Genomic DNA, 21,769 nt, shown 5'->3' on the forward strand with positions numbered 1-21,769 from the left:
TTAAATCATAAACTGTCATAACATGGAGTTCATTTTTTATCAATTTGGTATACACCGAATGCAAATATGGCGGACCATTCGGGCGGACCTGCGCGAAGTCGGGTCGGGTTTTAATATTTTAACAGTCGAAGTCGAAGTTGGGTGTTAATATTTTATAGGGGACCTAGAGTCCTATTATATTATCACCTGCCCGTGGGCGAATCATTAAATAAATAAATAAATATTGAAGTCGAGGCTAGTTAGGCCACGGCTTTTCCTTGTTGTTTTGGTTGTCACGAATGGCTGCAAGTGTGCTAACCCAGGATGATATCCCGGGAACTTCTCTCGCTAGAAGAGAGCCTCAGGCATTAAAATGCGAGGAACTTCGTTTTTGGCTCAAATGTAGAGACGATTCATCGAAGGGGTTGAAAAACGGCAAAGGCAGCGCTAGTGAAGAGGTTAGGCGCAAGATCGCTTCCTGTTTCGCAAGACTTGTCAAAATATCACACCAATACATGTGAAAAATCAGATTTTACGAGCTAAAACTAGCTTTTTTTCGTTTTTAAAGGGTCGAATAGTATATCAGAACTGGCCGAGACCAAAATATAGCTCATCCTGATCCTCACAATTTGTACACAAAGCACAAGGAACGCAGAACAGCGAGTGAAGACAACATTTCAGGTACTGCTAATGAACCGCAACCAAACTACTCTTCGAATGGCTGTTTTGGCGATATAAAACGAATGCCTTTTTTTACCGAGATGAACAAATTCTTCAGCAAACTCTTCAGCAACGTCTGAGCCGATCCTGGAGCGTATGTTTTCACAATCCTCACCAGGATTCAAAAATTCAAAAATACTTATGAGTGGCATAATTGGGAAGGCCAGTATAAAATTAACATCCGCATCGGACTTGAAGCGATCAAGAGAAAATAAAGGGGAAGGCATTGTCTCCTGGTGCTGTTTCTTTTCGGGAACTTTCTTTCCAGTCCCTCGTCCTTCTTTCGAAGGATCGCAAGCTCTTTTTCAGATTCTAAAAGTCTAGCCTGAAGATCCTCGACTTTCTTTCCTTGATTCATTTCCACGTTACCCTAAACGCTGATATCGGGTTCATTTGTTTGGTTGCCTCGACTTGTACTGGGAAATATTTCATTTGAACTTTCAACAGCTGAAGACGCGATGTTGATTTCAGAAGAAGTGTCGGATATAAACAAGTGCTTCTTCGAAGTCAAGAGAATCGGCAAAGGCAGCCTTTCAGTTGGTGCTTTTCTTTTCCTTGGGGAGGGAAGAGTGCATACAATCACAGATCATTTCATCAACACTTTCACTCCCAAGATCTTCATATCAGTTTTCCTCATTCCTTTCTTTTCCCACTGTTTTTGCAAACAATCTTAAAACCCCGCGGTGCTGGGGCGAAGTCTCTCGAGGCTGTTGTTGCGCTTGCAATAAGAGAGTTTAAGCAAAGGTGTCCTAAGCTCACATCTCGAGAAAGACAAAAAATTATACTCGGACACGTATGTATTCATTCGTGAAAGCGTCACGCGTTCTGTAACGCCGCGTTGGGTTACGAAAGGAACCGTTGACAATTTGAACCAGTTAAAACTTTACAAGCGTTTTGTTGAGACTACTAAGTAACTTCAACTTTCGACAACGGTTTAAATCACCCCTTTTAATCCAACGAAAAGACTGCTAACTTTAAGCGAAAAGCACATGTTCCTATATCCCATAACACTAACGTAACAAAAATGTCCTTAGTAGGGTGGTCCCATCACAAGTCCAGTCTCACTGGGGGGCGTGATATCCTCCCACTGCGGGTCCGGGGCCCGAACGATAAGGAATAGTATGGGAAACATATATTGTCGATTTACAACACTAAATATTCCGAAATGTGAATATTTTACACATTCCTTGTGTGTCCGTAGCGTTTTTTGGAGATGTCTGCCGTTTTGGGCTTGCTTTGAGGTCACTCTTATTCCTGTCATAATCCGCCCTATGACACGATAATTATTTTCCTCTAGGATTTTTGCCAATACTTCGATAACAATTGAATAGTGTTAGCTTCAAACTAAAAATGTTAGTAGATTGCTTCCGAGGTTTCTATTGCTGAGAGGACGTAAAAATCGATGTTTCAACGTTTTAGTTCTGTGTGGGACGGCTAGGAAATGTTCAAAGTTTTGAAACACACATGTTTCACTTTTGAGTTGCCGCTAGATGAAAACGAAGCATTCGAACAAACGCTACTCCACAACAAAGCTTCCTGGCATGAATCGTGTAGAGATCTGTATAATAACACAAGCTAGGGCGTGCAAAGAAACGAAAATTAGCTGAAGCTGCAGCAGAGGAAATAATTGATGAAACAGAAGAAGAAATTCCCTCTAGCCCTGTGAAGGCTAGGAGATCTAGTGTAGAACGTTATAATCCCCAAAGGCAATGTTTTTTCTGTGACGAATACGATAGTTCTGGCAATCTTCATTCTGCATTGACCCTTGATGTTGACAAAAAGGTCAGAGAGTGTGCCGCTGTTCTGAATGAGAGAAAACTTATTGCTAAACTGTCTGTTGGTGATTTAATTGCCATCGAGGCAAAGTACCATGCAAAGTGCTTGGTTGCCTTGTATAATAAGGCCAGACCTTTTAAACAAAAGGCTTCAAAACCTGCCGACGACACATCAGTCCAGCTGGATGAGCTTGCATTTGCAGAGCTGCTTGTTTATATTGACGAATGTCTCCAAGTAGAAGAGCCTGCAGTACTCACTCTTTCAGACTTGGTGAGATTTTATACCTCTAAAGTACAGCAGCTAGGTGCTGATTGTGGAAAGGTGAATGCAACACGGCTTAGGGAGAGAGTGCAAGCAGCAGTTCCTGACCTTACGGCGCATGCCGAGGGCAGAGAAATTCAACTTGTACCACAGCATGAAATTAGTGGGATGCTTTCAAAGGTTAAAAAGATGGATTTAGATGCATGGTATCTGGCGAGAGCAGCACATATTGTAAGAAGACAGATCCTGAAAGTAAAGACTCCTTCAACGGCAACTTTTTATCTGAATGTCAGAAAAACGCTGTTCCAGTCTCCTTGCTAACGTTAGTTGGTATTATTATCAAAGGTCCCACCACCACTATCGACCCTTCTGATAGTCAGGCCTGTCTTTCAATCGCACAACTTATTGTATTTAACAGTATTTCAAGACCTCGCGATAGACCTGAGGCCACTGGGAGCACGCACCATATAAGATCAAGAGAGTGCCCGCTGCCCATTTATACAGCTCTGAAAATTCATGGAGCCACCAGAAACAGGTCTCTCATCGATACCTTTTATAACCTAGGTATGTGTATTTCATACGACAGGTTCCTCACTGTGTCTACCGAAATAACAAATAGCGTCATTGAGAGGTATGAGCGTGAAGGAGTTGTGTGTCCTTCTAAACTTAGAGGGGAACTATTCACTACTGCTGTGGTTGATAACATCGATCACAACCCGAGTTCCACCAGCTCCCAGAGCTCGTTTCATGGTAGAGCAATTTCTCTTGTACAACATCCTTGCAATGACAAATTAGGAACACCAAGAGACACCGACGTCTTTGATCCTTCTAAACCTTCAACCTCCAAGACCATTTCTCGTCTTCCGTCAAGTTACAGTAAAGTTACACCTATGGCACTACCCACCGGTGATTTAAATGCTCCCGAGGTACCACAGCAGTTAATAACATCCCGTGTTTCCCTTCCTGATGAACGTGGCTATAATGAGAATGACTGGCTCAGCAATACTCAGGAACTTGTTGCAAACGAGAAACTTCAACCCAAAGATTTTGTATCGTGGGCAGCATATAGAGCTTCTCAATCGTTACCGTGTAGCTACAAGCCTGCAATTATCTCTCTGCTGCCGATTTTTGCAAAGAATGCGCATTCCTTGGCCATGATAGCGCACAGTATGTGTGTGATCAAGGCTGCTGTGCAGCACGTCAACCCCTAACAGACTCCAGTCATCGCATTAGACCAGCCACTGTTTGCCTTAGCAAAGCAAATTCAGTGGACACTTCCCGAGTTCAGTGAAGCACAATTCGTCATTATGCTCGGGGGACTGCACATAGAGATGGCATCCCTCAAAATGGTTGGTAAGTGGCTGAGTGGCAGCGGGTGGGCAGAGGTCATGTGTAACGCAGGAGTAGCAACGCAAGGGGTAGCAGAGTCATTTCTGTCGGCAAGCCATGTAGCCCGTACACGACGGGCACACCAGGTGACGGCTGCAAGTCTACATATTCTGATGAGTAAAGCCTACAGTATATATCAAGCCAAATCAAGAGAAAATGAGCAAGAAAACCTGTTGTCGAAAGAAGAATGGAAAGATGCAATGTCGAAAAAGTCCCCGCAGTTTCATTACTGGTCAAAAGTACTCCATCTTGAGTTGATCTGTCTTCGGCTGGTAAGAGCTCTCCGAGAAGGTAACTTTTCTTTGTACATCGACACCTTACGGCAGATACTGCCATGGATGTTTGTGATGGACCATTCTAACTACGCCAAGTGGCTTTCTGTGCACTACAGAGACATGTGTGTTCTTCAATCCACTCATCCAAGTGTGTACAAATATTTCATCGATGGCTCTTTTGTAGTACACAAGACTACCAAACTGTTCTCGTCCATAGCGCTAGATCATTGTCACGAGCAGGTTAATGCCGTCGTTAAAGGAGAAGGAGGCGCAGTTGGCCTTACCGAGAATCCAGCGGCTCTAAGAAGATGGATGGTGGCAGGTCCTGAAATATCCAGAATGGTTCAAGAATTTGAAGGCGGAAACTCTTCGATAGAGGAAAATGTGACCCATCACGAGCAGAAGCCGGCGGTCCAGAATGCATTCTCCAAAGACGTTCTAAATACTGTATCTTCATATGAAGAACTTGGAAACCCGTTTTTGGAAGAAGGTGAAAACCTGATGGCGATCCATACTAAGAATATCATGGATGATGCTGTAGTCAGAACTGTCCGCTATGCAAGAAAGATTGGAGAAGAACAATTAAATTTGTTTATTAAAGAGCGCTTCATTGACAGAAGGAAGCCAGTTACATACCCGCTTAAGAAGAATAATCTCCCTACAATAAGCACTCCGAACAAGAAGATCGTTTCGAAAGACAAGACGAAAGTGGAAGTTTTGAAGGAGGACTGTTCTCTGTTTTCGAGGCTGTACATAGCTTGTCAAATCCGGGATGGAAACTTGGAAGATTTCTTCAAATACGAGAACCAACCATGGCCGCCATCACTTTCACAGCTTGGCCAGCTCAGGGGAGGACAGAAGGCAGACTTGCTGAAGGGTTTTCCGAGCACCTCAACCAGTTATATCGCACCTCAACCAGTTGTTGATGCAGTCATTATTGATGGAGCTGTTATCGTACAGATGTTACAGCCAAAAACAGTGCGCACATTTGATGAGTACTTCAGTACTGTGTTCACCCCTTACATCCTGAAACACCTTGAAACAGCGAAAAGAGTTGACCTTGTATGGGATGTCTATCAGGACGATTCACTGAAGAGATCATTGCGAGAAAAGAGAGGTTCTGGACAACGGCGCAAAGTAATGGCATCAACGAGAACTCCCGCTGACTGGAAAGGCTTTCTGAGAGTTGACGACAACAAGGACGAGCTGTTCAAACTTCTAGCAAACAAGGTATGTACTTGGTAAGATTTCTTGAGCACAAGTGGGGCTTTTTAGCAGTTTAAACATATCGATAAATATATCTTATTCACAAATATTTGTATCAATTGTATTGAAGGTGGTTTTACTGGAGGTTCCCGAGGGTAAGGAGAGCTACACTTCCTATGGCGAGAGTGTCCTATCTACTACCAAGAGAATGGATCTTGGTTTTCTTGCACCCTGCACCCATGAAGAGGCAGATACCCGCTTAATGGTCCACGCCCTGGATGCAACCTCGCGCGGACATCGACGAATTAGGATAAGAAGCAACGATACAGATGTGGTTGTGCTTGCTATTTCAGTGGCTAGCATTCTTCAAGCAAATGAGGTCTGGGTTACCCATGGATCTGGAAAGAATGTACGAAATATTCCTGTGCATGTCGTAGCAACGTCCTTGGGCCGTGATAAAGCCTCGACCTTACCAATGTTTCATGCCCTAACTGGATGTGATACTGTGTCGTTTTTTAATGGGCGTGGAAAAAGGACGGCGTGGGACGTGTGGGGGGTCTTTCCTGAACTAACACCAGTCCTCAGAGTCCTTCAAGCATCACCGGAAGAGATCACCGACGATTGCATGGCTGTGCTTGAGAGGTTCGTTGTCCTTTTGTATGACCGTACGAGCAGCCTTGGGAAAGTTAATGAGGTGTGACAGGAGCTATTTTCAAAAAAGTCGAGAAATCTGGACAGCATACCCCCTACCAGAGCCTCAGTTGAGCAGCATGTCAAAAGAGCGGTGTTCCAAGGGGGGCATGTGTGGGGCCAAACCTTCCTTCGTCAGCCAATACTTCCAAGTCCATCAGACTGGGGATGGCAGCAACAAAACAACCTATGGTTACCGTACTGGACAGCCCTCCCACAAGCAAAGGACCCTTGTTATGAACTCATCCGATGTGGATGTAAAGCATCATGCAGAGGAAGGTGCAAGTGCATGAAGGCCAATTTGGCATGCACTGGCTTGTGCAACTGTGGCGGTAACTGCTAACTATTTACATTGCTGCAATTAGAACTTGGTGCATGTCGACCAAACTTTATTAGAACACTAACCGTTTGCTTAATTTGGGTAATATACATGAATGTTTGTCAGTTCCACCAAAGAGAAAGTTTATTTCAATAGTTCAGTTCCCAAATCAGTGAACAAAACGCTTATTTAGGATGATTTGAACAGCGTCCTAAAGTAACATGAGAGAATATCAAATGAAGGAAAGATATAACTGTTTAATATTCTGAGATAAACTAGTTTTACCAATATCGTTCTTCAGAAAGCACTGCAAGCATGTATATTCAACGTTTCACCACTGGGTACCCAAATGCTTCGATAAATATAAAGGAAGATAGTCACGTGACAGCATTAAATAAATGTTACAATCTATTAAATGACTTAGTGGTTCATGTTTGAAAGCTTTTGTGACATATTGCTCCAAACATTATCGTTTAAATAGGATTTTTATTCTCAGCCTCGTTTCCATGTTGGTTAATTTCTGACATGCGTAGTTCTTGTCTCCAGAAGTTTATTTGAAATGGCCCTATATCACAAAATGTTAGTCGTGGGGTCATTAGTAATGTGGTCAAGTTTCATACTTTTATCATCAAATTGAACAATTTTGGTCGATAACCACTACACTATAACAATCAAGACAGCAAGGACAAATGAGTGCACGAGATAGTAAGGTAACAATCTGATGACAAGGCAGCGCTAATAATGCAGAAGATACTAAAGAAACAATCGGATAACAAGGAGAACAAAACCTGCCGGAGAAACTAATGATAGGACCACAAGGAAAACTAAAACGCACGAGAACGATCACGTAACGTAACATCTGGAAAATAATGAAAAATAAAAGTGCACTAGACACTAAGTTAAACGTAGCTATCGGACAAGAGAGATAAGTAAAGGTGCACGATATACTTACGAAACAATCAGAACATCAGGAAAATTAAACATGCACGCGATTCTAACGTAACAACTAAATAGCAAGGAACACTAGTAGCGGTGTACCCCAAAGACACCAAGTTTCGAGTGTTCCGCGGTGGCAAAAACCTTCACAATCAATTTCAAGCAAATTATTGCCTAATGGTAATAATATGTCTGATTGTAGAGATGAACATATCCAGAATTTATCTATAAACTGCAGCCCCTGATAACTTTTTCATTTCATTGTTCTGATGTGAAATGTGTCTTTAGCAAGAAGGAAATATTTTAGGAAAAACCTATTAGTAGCTTTGAGGCAATTGAATACAATTGAACAGATGAAGGATCAAAACATCGCAGGATGATTTATTTTAAAGGATTAGCTCAACAAACTTTGAACAGCAACATCAGTTAGTGATGACTCCTATCAAAGGAATCCATGCATTTTAAAAACTTAATTTAAACCAGAAATTAATCAAACGAAAATCTCCTGCTTCAATAATAAAAATTGAAAAAAAGCACTAATCGTTCCAACTTACATTTAAATAATTGCGAGTAAGAAATTATGAATGTTCATATTATTATACTATTTGGAAAATTTAAGTCACAATCACAAGTTCCAGTCGAAAACAATCGGTGTATTAAACCCTTTACGTCTCAGCGTTTGGACCCAGTTTTTAGTGTGTTATTGCTGCCTCAGTAACATGTCAAATGATCGTAAATCTGAGCAGCGATTGGTTACTGTTTTGTTTTGGTTTGGGTTATCAAATTTGATAACGATCCCGAACTGTTAGAATTTTCTGTGGACTATTTGTTTACCTTGATTCGAATTGGATTTTTTCCCCAGTTTTTTTCCCAAATTAAAGAAATATTTTTTTTATCTACCAAAGTGGTAAATTTTGATAGATCACACTTAATTACTTAAGATTATTAAAAAAAAAAAAACATTTTCGAAATAATTTTACCCCTAGAAGTATTTTGTGTAACTTAAGACACTTGGTTTTGTTTCCCTTTTTACAATAACAGTAAAAAATTCCCACGTCCTTATTGGTCTTCCCCCGTCTTGACTATGGATCTGGCCTTCTTGAGGCTCGGTTGCAACCTCTCGTGGTTCGCAGAGCTGAACTGTGTTCCAGGTTCATGGCTTGGGCGAGGAGGACTGAACCTATAAGTTACATCCTTCCTCGCGCCACAGAGGTCCCCCATGGTTATTCTTTGCGAGCTGGCAATGCTCGAGTAGATCAGTTTAGGGGGTCCACAGACAGACTTAATAATTTTGTTATTGTTCGTTATCAATAAGATGTACATTTAATGTAGTACCATTGTAATACTGACCCATACTGTAATTCAGCCTTAGCTGCGAGTATGCAATTAAACGATTATCATCATCATCATCATCATCATTGTTGATAAGGTTATAGATCATAAAAATCACGTATCATGTCACGCAATGCTCGTGCATTGCATCGCGGGTTCGTGATTTTCCGAAAATTTGGCCGCGTAAGTTGGTTTAATAAAATCATAATTTCATTATAAAAAAACAAATTGACGTCAGTTTGTTAAATTTACGGTCAGATAACATACTGGAACTTTTCCCAAGGAATCTTTTACTCAGGGTAAAGTGAAAATGAAAAAGCCAATCATTATGTTAGAGGAATTATGATATTTACGGATTACGAATTATGATATTTACGGAAATCGTCCCTTTCATTTTTTACGTTATTGGTGGGAACATGGCAACGAGAAAAATACGAATAAATTAGTGGAATGAAAAGCGTTCGTTGATCCCTGTGGGATTTAGACTGCCGGTTTGAAAGATAAGCTTTTGTTCAAGAGTTTTACGGCTTTCCGTGCTACCTAAGTGTAAGGAAAGACCGCAGATTGCCATATGTTGCTTAGAATGATTAGGTAAATTAAAATGTCTTGCGACTGGCTTCCATGTTCCCACCAATAACGTAGCTCCATTTTCTGCCTTTAAAAGCACACACAACCCACAATTCCTCTATTCGCTCCGACGAAGGGCTAACGCTCGAAACGTCAGCTTTTGTAATCGTTACGGTGGCCAATTTACCATTTCAACTTTGTTGATATATCCAAATTAAGGTCATTGCAGTCTATGCGGTGTCACAACAACTCACAGTATTTTGAGCCGAGAAACAAAACTTTCCATGAGTATTTTGAAATATAAAATTTGAATAAAAATAAACCAACCTTTTCGGATTTCAACTAAAATCAACAAATTAAAGTAATAATCACGCTTTCAATATATCGTGTACTTAGTGAAGACTTCTAGCGGAAATTATTTTCCTTGTTACAACATGCAGATGTTTCAGTCCCAAATTTCAATTTTTTCATCATTCAAACATCTTAATTAATCAATAATTTGAAAATTTTCGTCAGTTTTTCTCGTCAGTGTTCACAAGCGTTGGTCGTCCTGTTCCAAAGGTAAAAGAGCTCAACTTTGCAGCGTAACAAACACACATGGAAAACATGTCAAATGAAGAGGTAGCTGAAAACCATGAGATTTCACAGAAATTTTGTACATCACCCGCAGGGGATATCCATATTTTGCGATTTCTCATAATTGTTGGGATTTTACTCAGCCTATCGGCGACATTTAGTAATATTCTGATCCTCGCAGCTCTTCAAAGGGTATCGTCCCTCCATTCGCCTTCCAAGATTTTATTACGCTCTCTGGCGCTCACTGATCTATGTGTTGGAATCATTGTGGTTCCGCCCTATGTAACATTTTTACTGGCGATTGAATTTGAAAACCAAAATCTTTGTCACAAAATAGTGACTGTCCAAGCTTTTTTAAGTCAAATTTTATGTTTAGCATCTTTGTTCACAATGAGCGCAATAAGTGTGGACAGACTTCTCGCCCTGTTGCTGGGACTGAGTTATAGAATAGTTGTCACTTCAAGGCGCATGCAAGGCATTGCCATTTTTCTTTGGTTCATGGCAATTTATAGCACCACTCTGGTCACACTGGATTACAGAACCATTTTAGTTTTTGACACTGTTTTTATCGTACCGAGTGTTGTAGTCTCAACCTTCTGTTACCTCAAAACCCAACAAAAACTCCGACAACGTCAAATGCAAGTACATGGAAACTTTCACCAAGGGCAAGGAAACCGACATGAGTCATTGAACACAGCGCGATTTAGAAAGACAGTGTCCAGTGCACTGTGGATACAGATTTCATTAATTGCTTGTTACCTGCCTGGGACAGTAGTGTACACACTGGTGACCATCAAAGGACTCACTCCTATTTTGCATTTATTTTGGTCCTTTGGGATTTGTTTTATACATTTTAACTCCACTTTGAACCCAATGCTGTATTGCTGGAAGATAAGAGAAGTGAGGCAAGTTGTGGTAGGAATTATGCGACAAATGCTTGGCCATCAAAAAATAATCAATATTTCGAAAACATAGAACTCTAAATATGTATGAACTTTTTATCATATTACATTAAGAACACAATGTCAATCAACATTTGCAATTCTCTATCGATGAAAAACTCATGTGAGGTCCGTTTCTACATTCGATTGTGTGGTGAAACACGGCTACTGGAGTATAACTCAGCTTCGATGAAGAGGTGAGTAATCCCCAGGGCGTGGGGATGCTACTACTTGGAAGTCTTTTTAAGGGTGTGCCTCGTGGTAAAACCGGAATCTATTTTAGACCCGGCCGTGGCGAGGGAATTGTTTTTTACTTTGCGAATCCATGACTCTTTGCTGAAACGTTATTATTCTAAGTATCTGAGTCAAAGTCAAGAGGCAGTAGAATTGACCAGAAAATTCAGCTCGAATGGTATATTTTGGTTATTTTTCTTCACTACCTCCTTTTGGGACTAAGCATATATGTACAGCTTCTATAGGGGAGTATACTCCCTTTTCCAGGTAAACATTGACCTGTCTCCTAGAAGTTAATATGATGTTCCTCTACAAAAATCTGTTAGACTTAACCGAGTATCAAATCTTTGGTCTAAGCCTGATTCATTTAAAACAGATATTGAGCCGATGGATGTTTTTTCGAAGTCTCCTGGCACTCCTTGTTGACGACGATGCTTTCGAAAAGACAAAAATGTTAACTTATTTCCGCGACTGGTGACTCCAATCATACGGTATGTTTCTGTTTTCTTACGCTAAAAGCTGTCAATACTTCAAAATGCTTCCCATCATCTCACGTGATCTTCCCGAAGAAGTACTCGTGAGGTTTCGAATAGCAAGATCTTAATAATAATAATATAATAATAATAATAATAATAATAATAATAATAATAATAATAATAAACAGTTTGACGTGGAGAAACATTTAGCTAGAAGCTAGTTTACAGATTTTCCACCAAACTGAAACAAATAATTCAAATTGAAAATAACATTATTAAGAATCCCAACTGGCCGAAGGTAAACAAACATGGCCGAGGATCTGAAACTCGGGGCTACCGTGAAACAAATCCAGGTAGTGGTCAGGGCGGGACTTGAACCCGGGAGAGGCGGATTCCAAGTCCGACACGCTGACCACTCGACCATGCTGCCTTCTCAATCTTCATCGAATGAGTGGAGAGCCATTAAAATGGGACTGTATTTGGCATTGATTTCGGGATTAAACGAAACACAAGTTGAATCTGATTCATCTTGAGATCTGAGTGTTTGTACGACCAGTATGTTAGCTTCGGGGTAAATATTTCATTATGAATTAGGCAAGAATATGTTGTCATTAAATCAGTTACCTGATGAGTCTTCAGTAATTGCCATCATATTAATTTCGAAGTTTTCCCCTAACATTTTCCGAGTAACAAAGTTCAGCGCGTAAACTGATTTGTTTTATTGAGTGAAGAGTCAGCTACCCAAGTGACGTGTGAACACTGGAAATGTTATCACGTGAAGACAAGTGGAAACTGTATTGTACCAAAACTGTCAGTGGGTAATTTGGATAAAACTTCCTATATCAGGAAACGCAAAATGAACCCGACTAAATTCAATCGCGTCAACCAGTGCTCAGGGCCAAAGCAAGCAAAGATTGTCAAAACAAAAAAGATAAATAGAATTGATTTCTCGTTTCCTGTATTCATATGTGTAAGTGTTATTTCAGTGGTCGCTCTGTAGGTAAACAGATAGCCTTTTTAACGTGCAGATTAATTTTAAAAGACTACCGCTTTGAAAAGAGAACAATTGAATCTTCCGCACCATTTCGAAATAAATTTTTGGACAAATACTAAATCCGCTGTTATGGGTTAAAAGTACATTTCAGAGGCAGGATTTTGTAAACATGTGTTCTAAAGGAGTATGTAATAAAAAATACTTACGGAAATTAAGTACTCAATTTTCCTCAGTATTTTAGACTGGCAGATGAGTTAGATGTTTCAGAAACAAAAACTCACAGCTCATCAAAGGTCAGGTGTTTTGTATTTCGATCTTGGTTTAATTCGAAGCTTCTCGTCAGGTGTCCTAGTAGACATAAGTCTTGATCATCCTGGACAGGAGCTTGCTCTTTTGAGCAAAATACTTGAACTCAGTATTATATTTCTACATTGTTTAAAAATATGCTGAATGACGGAAGAGCTGAACACCTAACAACTAAAATGTTTTGTTCTTCGCCTGTTGGGGGAATCCTTATTCTGCGATTTCTCATAATTGTTGGCATTTTTCTTGCCATCTCGTCAACATTTGGTAATATTCTAATACTTGCCGCTCTTCGAAAAGTTTCATCCCTCCATCCACCTTCTAAGATACTCTTATGCTCTCTGACACTCACAGATTTATGTGTAGGGATTGTTGTCGATCCACTTTATGTTACATTTTTATTCACGATTGAGTCTCAAAAGTGGAATCTGTGTTGCCAAGTTATCAGTGCCACGTATCTTTCAGCTCAAGCGTTATGTTCAGTATCTTTGCTCACAATGACCGCAATTAGTGTGGACAGACTTCTCGCCCTGTTGCTGGGACTAAGATATAGACAAGTTGTTACTACAAGGCGCGCTCAAGGTACTGCCATCTTACTTTGGTTTATGGGAGCTGGCAAATTATTTGGGACTTGTTTGGGTACAGAGCTACGTTATTTTACGGTTCCTTTCTTATCTTACTGAGCATCACAGTCTCGACTTTCTGTTTTCTTAAGATCCATCGAAAACTTCGGCGACATCGGGGGCAAGTACATGGAACCATTCACCAAGGACATGCAAACCGACCTGAGCCATTGAACGTAGCACGATACAGAAAAACAGTATCTATTGCACTGTGGATACAGCTTTCTTTAATTTCTTGTTACCTGCCCGGATTGTAATGATCACATTGGTAGCCATCAAAGGACTTACACCAATTCTTCTTTTAGTTTGGATCTGTTTAGCTACTTTCATACATTTTAACTCCGCTTTAAACCCTGTTCTCTATTGCTGGACGATGAGAGAAGTAAAACAAGTCGTGAAAGATATAATTCGACAGACATTTTGCTTATAACAAGTTTCCTCCCTCTTAAAATCCGAGATATATTTGACTCAGTACAATTATATTTTAAATCTACATTATTTGGAACTATTTAGAGTGAGGTGATTGTTGCCTCAATAAATCGACGAAACTGTTACCAAACAGAACCACTTGCTTGATGTTCGAAGCCTTGCTTTTAACTGCCCCTCATCCAGGTTAAAACTGCACCAACCACCTAATCCGAACCTAGTAGCTCCCAACAAATTTGACCACAGGCACAAACGAGACTTGACATCCACTGCTGACCCGCGAAAGGATAAAGCGATGTTCCACTGGACAACGAAGGCCTGGATCTCTCTGCGTGGTTTAATATATGGCCATACCCAACATTTCAAAAACAAAAGTTTTTAGGCACGGATCTTCTTGATGAATTCGATAGCTTATAACTGCAGTTTCATTCCAAGTTATTCGAATATTTCCTTATCTTAGTAAATTGTTAATATCTAATTCTGGTACAACTACTTCTGTCCAAATTCGATAAGTATTAAAAATGCAGGGCACCACATGGTCTGTTGAAGTATTTTTCATTTAGATTCCCCTTCGCGGAATAACGTGAAGGACTGATCATTTCGTCCTAATTTCAATTGAAAGAAGTTCCCCTCAAAAACGGTTCTCCACTCTTACCAGATCAGCTGGTACTTGAAATTCTGAACTTCAGTTTGTGCGATGTTGACTAACTCCATTTGTGTCATTATTTTGTTCACCGGGGTTATGTTCAGTTTGGAACTGCTATCGTTTTGATATCAATTTTCATCTACCGTTTTCTGTCACTCGTTTTCCCTTGTAACAAAACAACGATGTGAAACATCAGATGTTTCATATTTACTTACATAATCAGTTTGAGGCAATGCTAGCCGTGGTGGTGGTGTTGGAAAGGAAAAGGGGCGGGAGTATGGTGGAGATAAGATTACCTTTTTCACTAAATGTTTGTCAGTATTCTGATGGTCAAAATTGAATGTTTGCTTTACACATTGAGGAGACAAATCAGTAAGAATTCGACTCTCGTGAATTCAAACCAAACTTTATTAAACTCATAAACAAGTTTATTCTGCACCAGCAGTAAGCTCCCTCTCGCGATCTTTTTTGAGGAGACCCATGAATGCTCTCTTCTCCGCGGGATGCTGGAAGCGTCCATGGCCAAACTTTGATGACGTGTCAATGAACTTAAGCTGGATCTTCTCCAGGGCAGCACGGTTTGTCTGGACAAGTAATGACTGCGAACGAAAGACATGACGAAACGATCATAATCAGAATAAATACTCTAGCTTCTGGAGCTTTATTTCATATTTATGTCCAATTCTGAAAAAATTAGACCTGTGAACAACTTAAACTTAAAATTTTACTTTAATGCAGCCAACACCTACATTCACACACAAAAAACACAAATATTAAGCTGCTTGTTGTTATAAGATCCTTCTCTCACCTTGCGCAGAGTTAGGACACGTTTCACTTTGCCTACAACACATCCCTTGACCATGACGTAGTCTTCATTCACTTCACCGTAGTGAGGGAAAGTGCCCTGAGGTGAGCCAGTGAGAGAGTTATAGCATTGGTAAGATGCAAATAATATAATATGCGTAGTTCTTAACTAAATTTGTAGAAAGTTTTCTCACCATTCAGCGCTCTAAGCTCAAATTTTCAAAAAGTCGAAACCGCAAAAAAAATTCAGTCGCCCCCCTTCCCCCCCTAAAAAAAAACAGAAGGGAGGACACTTCATGATATATTACATGATGAGCTAATGCGCCGAACGGCACGTTTTATCACTTAGGTTTGCTACTGTAAGAGAAAGAAAAGAGTCTGTCTAGTAGCAAAAACGATTTATTTCAACATTACAAAGCTGCTGAGACCATGCAACATTGCCAATTGCCCCTTCAAATCGATCGAATTTGCCATTTTTTTACGCAGTCGAGTTTCTGAACGACGAGAGGCGAAAAGAGAAACGCAGGTGATGCCACCGCTTGTACAATTGATTAAATTCGTCCTATTGTGATAATTTTTCAAGCAAGTTTCTCTTTAAATCTGTTGGTCGCCAATTGGCGACTTTCGCCAGAATTTTTGTCGCCAAATATTTTTTCACTCGCCATGGCGACCAAAATGGTCGCAGCTTAGAGCGCTGCCATTTTAAACAACCATGAGAAAGACTTAAAACAATTTCTGCTTTCTTCTCTAGTGTACAAATGTCAATCCCATGGTACTCACTCAAAGTGGAGGGGGTCCTCACCAAATGGTGTATTAGGATGCACTACTTGTAAAACTAAGCCCTTGGGGTGTCAAGATTTTTTTACAGACTTGCAAAATGTAATTAAGCCACTCTCGCACAATGCTTGGAGTGCACCCTATTTTCTCCATTTTGAACTTTCTTTTATTTTATAAGACTTCAAATATTTCTCAAAATCATATTCTATAAAATGAACTCACCATTGGAGTGATTGCCTTGTCAGTCAGATCATACTCAGTACTGGCATTGTTCTTCACCACCTTTCCATCTTTAGTGTGAATACCACGACCAATGCGGTAAATCTTCTTGTTGATTTCAGTACGATGATGGTAACCAAACTGGCCTGCACGTGCAACCGAGTATGAAACACGGGCTGGATGCCACGCTCCGATACAAGCCACTTTACGCAGACCCTTGTGAGTCTTGCGTGGCAGCTTCTTGGTGCCCCATCTGTAGGTGACACCCTTAAATCCATGACCCTTGGATACACCAATGATATCAATCATCTCATCCTGTGCAAAGACTTTGCGAACAGGTGCAGGATTTTCAAGGCGTTCACGTGCCCAGTCAATCTTCTCTCCTACATCCTTCCCGCCATTTACTTGGATCTCCTTGATAATGGCCTTCTTTTGCCCAAGTTTCACAAGTTTTTGCTACAAAAAGGTTGAGACGATTACATTAAGTACATTTATTTTCCATAAACTGCATACTACTTACTAAGGAAAATTACGATGAAATGTGATGTCAGGGAAAAGCCAAACTAAAGGCAACAGCTACTCACTAGATTAAAAAAAACCAGTCTGCATCCAAAATGTCAAGTTAATCGTTTCTAGGTGCCATTAAGGGGATTATGCTCTTCCAAATTATAAATATTAATGACCTTCCATGGAAAGTTTATAAGGCATTTCCCATTACCTAGTGTATTAATTAGTTTTGAAATATCCTGAAACTGAAAATTCACTAAGGGTGACGTATGCTTAATTATTCTAAGAAAGACATTTTCATGGCCCGCATTACAATTCTGTGATATATCAACTTTGCTTGCCTCTTAGGGGAGGATGAGTGAGAGACTTGCATCAATTATTTATGTAGGCAAAGAATGAACCTTTTTTTAATAATGGCAAGTACATGTATGAATGATATTCTTTTATGTACGTACAATGCATCCCTTTTGGTCTCCCTTTTAAGAGAAAACTCTGCTGCTGTTGTTGTTCAGAATAGAAAGGCTAATTTACATGAACAGGATAAGAAAGCAATTTGGCCTGTCATGCCCTGTATGGCCTACCAACTGGTAAAAGGCAATTTGATACAGGGAATGACCTTGATCTATACCACAAATCAATGTCCACAACAGCTGGAAGCCAATCAAATATGAAGAATTAGGAAATAGCCTGAAATCATATTTTTCAAATACATATCATGAGATATATACCTGTGTGTGGCAAATAACACGGATGACTTTGCAGTACTTCTTCATGGTGTTGAAATCATTCTCAATAGCACTTTTGCCATCCTCGTCTCCCCATCGCTTGGAAGCCTTGGAGAATGCCTTCTTCTTAGACTTGCACCTTTATGTACAAACCAGGATGGGCATGGTTGATGAAACAGAAGAGAGAAAAGGGAAGCCAGATCTCATCGGTAATGATATACCGAGCGGAGAAAAGGCACTTCATGCGCAACTCTGGTTAGAAGTGCTCCACAGAACACAACATTTCAATAGTCTACCAATACTGATAATTAAACATGCTATGTTAAAAAAAAAAAAAAAAAAAAAAAAGAGAAAAGAAAAAAGTGCTACACTATGCAATTTTCGTACTAGAACACATGCATACTCCAAATATTTGGTTCGTTGGATATACTTCAGGAGATTCCTTAGTTAAATAGAAATACTTTTTCCTTGATCAAAATGATCGAATCCCATTTTTTTGTGTTAAAAAATATGTAAAATCTCATTATAAAGGTCTTGTCATTGAGGAGCTTCTTTGATTAATATACTGCACTGTTTAACTGATTTACTAGAATAAAGTAGTGCAAAAGTGTCTGCCACAAATCAAAACAATTAACTACATTCATAATGAACACATACCAGTTCTTGTAGAAGCGTCGCCTGCATTCCTCACTAAGATGTTCAGCCCAGATTGTTTTGAGGACACGAAGTCCTCTGGGAGTCTCAATGTACCCAACAACACCAACTACCATCAGAGGTGGTGTTTCAATGATTGTTACTGCTTCAACCACTTCCTTCTTGTGAATCTCTATACAGAAAGGAAAAGGTAACATAATTGAAGTTCATTTGCATACAAAATTTCACTGTCATTAAAAATACACAAAGATGCTTCCCTTGGAAAGCAGCAGTTTGCCACAAATTCAAAATAGAGTCCCAAAAAGTATATGGTAACTTGGATTTAAGTTTAATACATGTTACATTAATGAGACAACAAATTTGTCCAAGCCTACTAAACTTAACCAGGACTGAAACATTACCCGATGTTCAGTGACTAGTCATACTATCAGAACAGGAATAAAAACAGGAAAGTCGAGGATAACTTACACTGCCTAATGTTACAAACCGTATTCATCTGTGTACAAGTTGACCTTTTATGACTGAGAAAATCAGCCCAGAAAATCACCCTTGACTTACACACAGGTCATATTCAAAGACCTGACTCAAGCAATCCAAGAAATTAACATAACAATTGTGTTCGAGTTTCGTCCATTTTCAGTGCATTCTACATGGATGAAAAAGTTTGAAATAATAGAATTTTTTGTGGCTTAAACAGAAACCTACTGGAGCTGATTTTTATTCATCTCCTGATCTATAGAGCAGACATTTTTTTCCTAACAGCTTTGCTGCTTTTCACTGTCCTCAATTCTCATTTTCATCGAACGATTACAGTAGCTTAGTGACCTGGCGAGTGCTGGCAAGTTTTCCAAGATAGCGGTGTTTTCGTAAAGCGATCCTTTAAAGCTCTTCAATGTTCCTTCCGTCTACTAAATCTCCTTTCAAACTCAACATTAAGACAAAAGTTATTTAAGTGCATGAAGACTTCATTTTCAAAGCACTTACAAAATATGGTAAATTACTTCTCCAGTTAATCAAAGTGGTCGTATATCTTTAAATCATGAAGATGTAAACAAGTGCTACTAAACTTCACAGCACACGGTTACATTTTGCTCTGCAGTTTTTTTGTTAATACACTGTGTTTTCAATACATTCTCAGAAATAAGAGATCAACCATTTGGAAAACTTCTATCATTCTGAATTGTTCTTTAACTAGAATGATGAAAATTCTGATTTTGGACCTTGAAAATGGGGGGGTCAACTTATACACAGATAAATACAGTAATAGAGTCCTACGAATAGTTACTTAAAGGAGCACTCTGATGAAACCGCCCTATAATTTGAAAACCCGAAAAATTCAGTTATTTCATCATAATATGAATTTTTAGTGATAAATAAAGCCTTTTCAATAATAGTTTTAGTTGAAAGTCAATTCTAGGGCAAGAAATTACAATTTGAAAACCGTTCCGACATTAATTTTCATAATCACTTCGCAGGCTCAAGAAGACTGGTGTGAGTTTAGAGATTACTCATTTGACACGCCGTGCTCGTGGCTAATTTTCAAAAACAGTATTTTGATCGTCTATATTGCTTTTTATAACACTAAGACTATTTCGCTAAATTTCATGAGGTTTCTGTATAAATATAAGTGTGTTGAGGTCTCTACGTCACAATGGGAGGGACCGTGACGTAGATTACTCATTTGACGCGCCGTGATCGTGGCTAATTTTCAAAACCAGTATTTTGATCGTATATATTGCTTTTTATAACACTAAATTTAAGACTAATTCACTAAATTTCAGGAGGTTTCTGTCTAAATATAAGTGTGTTGAGTAATCTGCATCACAATGGGAGTGACTGCTGACCGAAGATAAGTTGGCCATGATTACGAAAATTAATGGCAGAATGGTTTTCAAATCGTAATTTCTCTCCCTAGAATTGACTTTCAACTAAAATTATTATTGAAAAGGCTTCATTAATCACTAAAAATTCATATTATAATGAAATAACTGAATATTTTGGGTTTTCAAATTATAGGACGGTTTCATCAGAGTGCTCCTTTAATGAATCTTGCAAGCAGTTCAATTCACATACTTGATCCCGGTTTCTCCACTTCTCTCACAATGTGGGTCATACCAGCTTTGAAACCCACAAAAGCTGTCAAGTGAGGAGGTAAGGTTGGGTCATCCTTGGGAAAGGACTTTATCCTCCCATTATGATGCTTGCACCTCTTACGAGGCAAGAAGCCTAGGGAACCGTGTCTTGGTGCTCTGAACTTCCTATGAGACTAAAGATTGTGCAAATATAGAGTATTAATGAATCTGACAAGGCACCATGAAACAACAAGGAAAGGCTGAAGCTTGCTACTAAAAGAAGGAATGAGTTACTGAGGGAAGGATCAAGTTTTAGAGGGAAACCTTGACTTTAATGGACCCCATATACATAAATATTTCACCTGGTACTGTTGCTCATCATTTAGGAGGGGTGGATTTAGTTCACTGAACAGCAGTTAAAGTTATAACTATCAATTCAAACAAGACCCTACAGAGAGCCTCCAGTCATAATTTCAGGAAATATCTGCAAGGTATTTATCTTTTTCTCTCGACTGGCAAAAATTTTGACGACAACTCAAATTCGTTCAAAGTGAAATATTCACCAATACAAAAAGATTAAATCTTTCAAAGTTGTTCCCTTCCTTCCTAACACCAACAGCCTGACATAGCCCAAAATGAGGGATCGGTCACTACAGGTTTATTTAAAGGAAAAAAACTTTTGATTTAAAGAAAATGGCGTACGAACCGACCGACGAGAGAGATTGCGAAGAGTACGACCCGATGGGAGAGATGGATAGAGATATACCACGATATTTAAAAAATACAAAGTCAATAACTCTATGAGTTTGGTGACTTTTCTATGATACATTAGGAGGGTTTTGAATATCCAAAGATCTGCTGTAGATTACTACATTTACACTCATAACTCGTCCACACGAGCTTGTTAGCCACACGTTAACCCATTGCATAAACCCTTACGATAAATGCACATTTTTAAAGAAATGAAAAAATATCTTATTTTCCATGAGCTACTAACATTTATCGAGAGATACAAGTGCTATTTTGGACAAGATGGTCATCTAATGACAGTTAAATCGGCTGATTTTAACCACATATCTCATAGATTTACCCACCATTTTCTACGAGCACAGGGAAAGAGGCCGTCACCACGTGATCCATCAGCTTTGTCTTCACACAAATGAAGAGGGGGGTACGCTGATTCATTTTGTGAGTCCACGACATCCGCGGAAGTACCCAGTTTCAAGACCTGCTTCAAATAAGTTTCATCAAATATACCATCAGGGATGTCTAGCAGAGAGGATATAAGATAGCTCACTTTTCTTTCTTTTGCAGCAAAGTTCATTTATGACTCTGCGTGTTG

General features: G+C 39.5%; 2 protein-coding genes and 1 long non-coding RNA gene across 3 annotated transcripts; 2 read left to right on the forward strand and 1 right to left on the reverse strand.

The window, feature by feature from the left end:
* The first annotated feature begins 271 nt into the window (after positions 1 to 271).
* LOC148722038 (uncharacterized) lies at positions 272 to 951 on the forward strand. The gene is made up of 2 exons (XR_015992725.1): positions 272 to 437; positions 548 to 951. It is a non-coding gene; the product is annotated as an uncharacterized LOC148722038 (long non-coding RNA).
* Positions 952 to 4,294: 3,343 nt separating this feature from the next.
* Positions 4,295 to 5,667, forward strand: LOC148722039 (uncharacterized). The gene has a single exon (XM_088736676.1). The coding sequence runs from the start codon at positions 4,326 to 4,328 to the stop codon at positions 5,643 to 5,645; it is 1,320 nt and encodes a 439-aa protein (XP_088592802.1). The 5' UTR covers positions 4,295 to 4,325; the 3' UTR covers positions 5,646 to 5,667.
* A 9,391-nt stretch (positions 5,668 to 15,058) lies between these two features.
* LOC111329692 (large ribosomal subunit protein uL3) lies at positions 15,059 to 21,664 on the reverse strand. Its single transcript, XM_022934457.2, has 7 exons — positions 21,522 to 21,664; positions 20,429 to 20,621; positions 18,359 to 18,527; positions 17,705 to 17,840; positions 16,473 to 16,925; positions 15,478 to 15,573; positions 15,059 to 15,268 (listed from the first exon to the last, which is right to left on the reverse strand). The coding sequence occupies exons 1-7, from the start codon at positions 21,522 to 21,524 to the stop codon at positions 15,098 to 15,100; spliced, it is 1,221 nt and encodes a 406-aa protein (XP_022790192.1). The 5' UTR covers positions 21,525 to 21,664; the 3' UTR covers positions 15,059 to 15,097.
* Positions 21,665 to 21,769: the final 105 nt, after the last annotated feature.

Source organism: Stylophora pistillata, chromosome 10, assembly GCF_964205215.1.
Source record: "Stylophora pistillata chromosome 10, jaStyPist1.2, whole genome shotgun sequence".
Taxonomy (NCBI): Eukaryota; Metazoa; Cnidaria; class Anthozoa; order Scleractinia; family Pocilloporidae; genus Stylophora; species Stylophora pistillata.

Excerpts from the sequence above, each read along its gene's own strand:
- LOC148722039 (XM_088736676.1), top strand. The coding sequence starts at position 4,326 with ATGTCGAAAAAGTCCCCGCAGTTTCATTACTGGTCAAAAGTACTCCAT.
- LOC111329692 (XM_022934457.2), bottom strand. Across the intron at positions 16,926-17,704 it reads GTGTTATTTGCCACACACAG|CAAAAACTTGTGAAACTTGG; the intron begins GTATATATCTCA and ends ACCTTTTTGTAG. Across the intron at positions 15,269-15,477 it reads GTGTCCTAACTCTGCGCAAG|TCATTACTTGTCCAGACAAA; the intron begins GTGAGAGAAGGA and ends TTTCGTTCGCAG.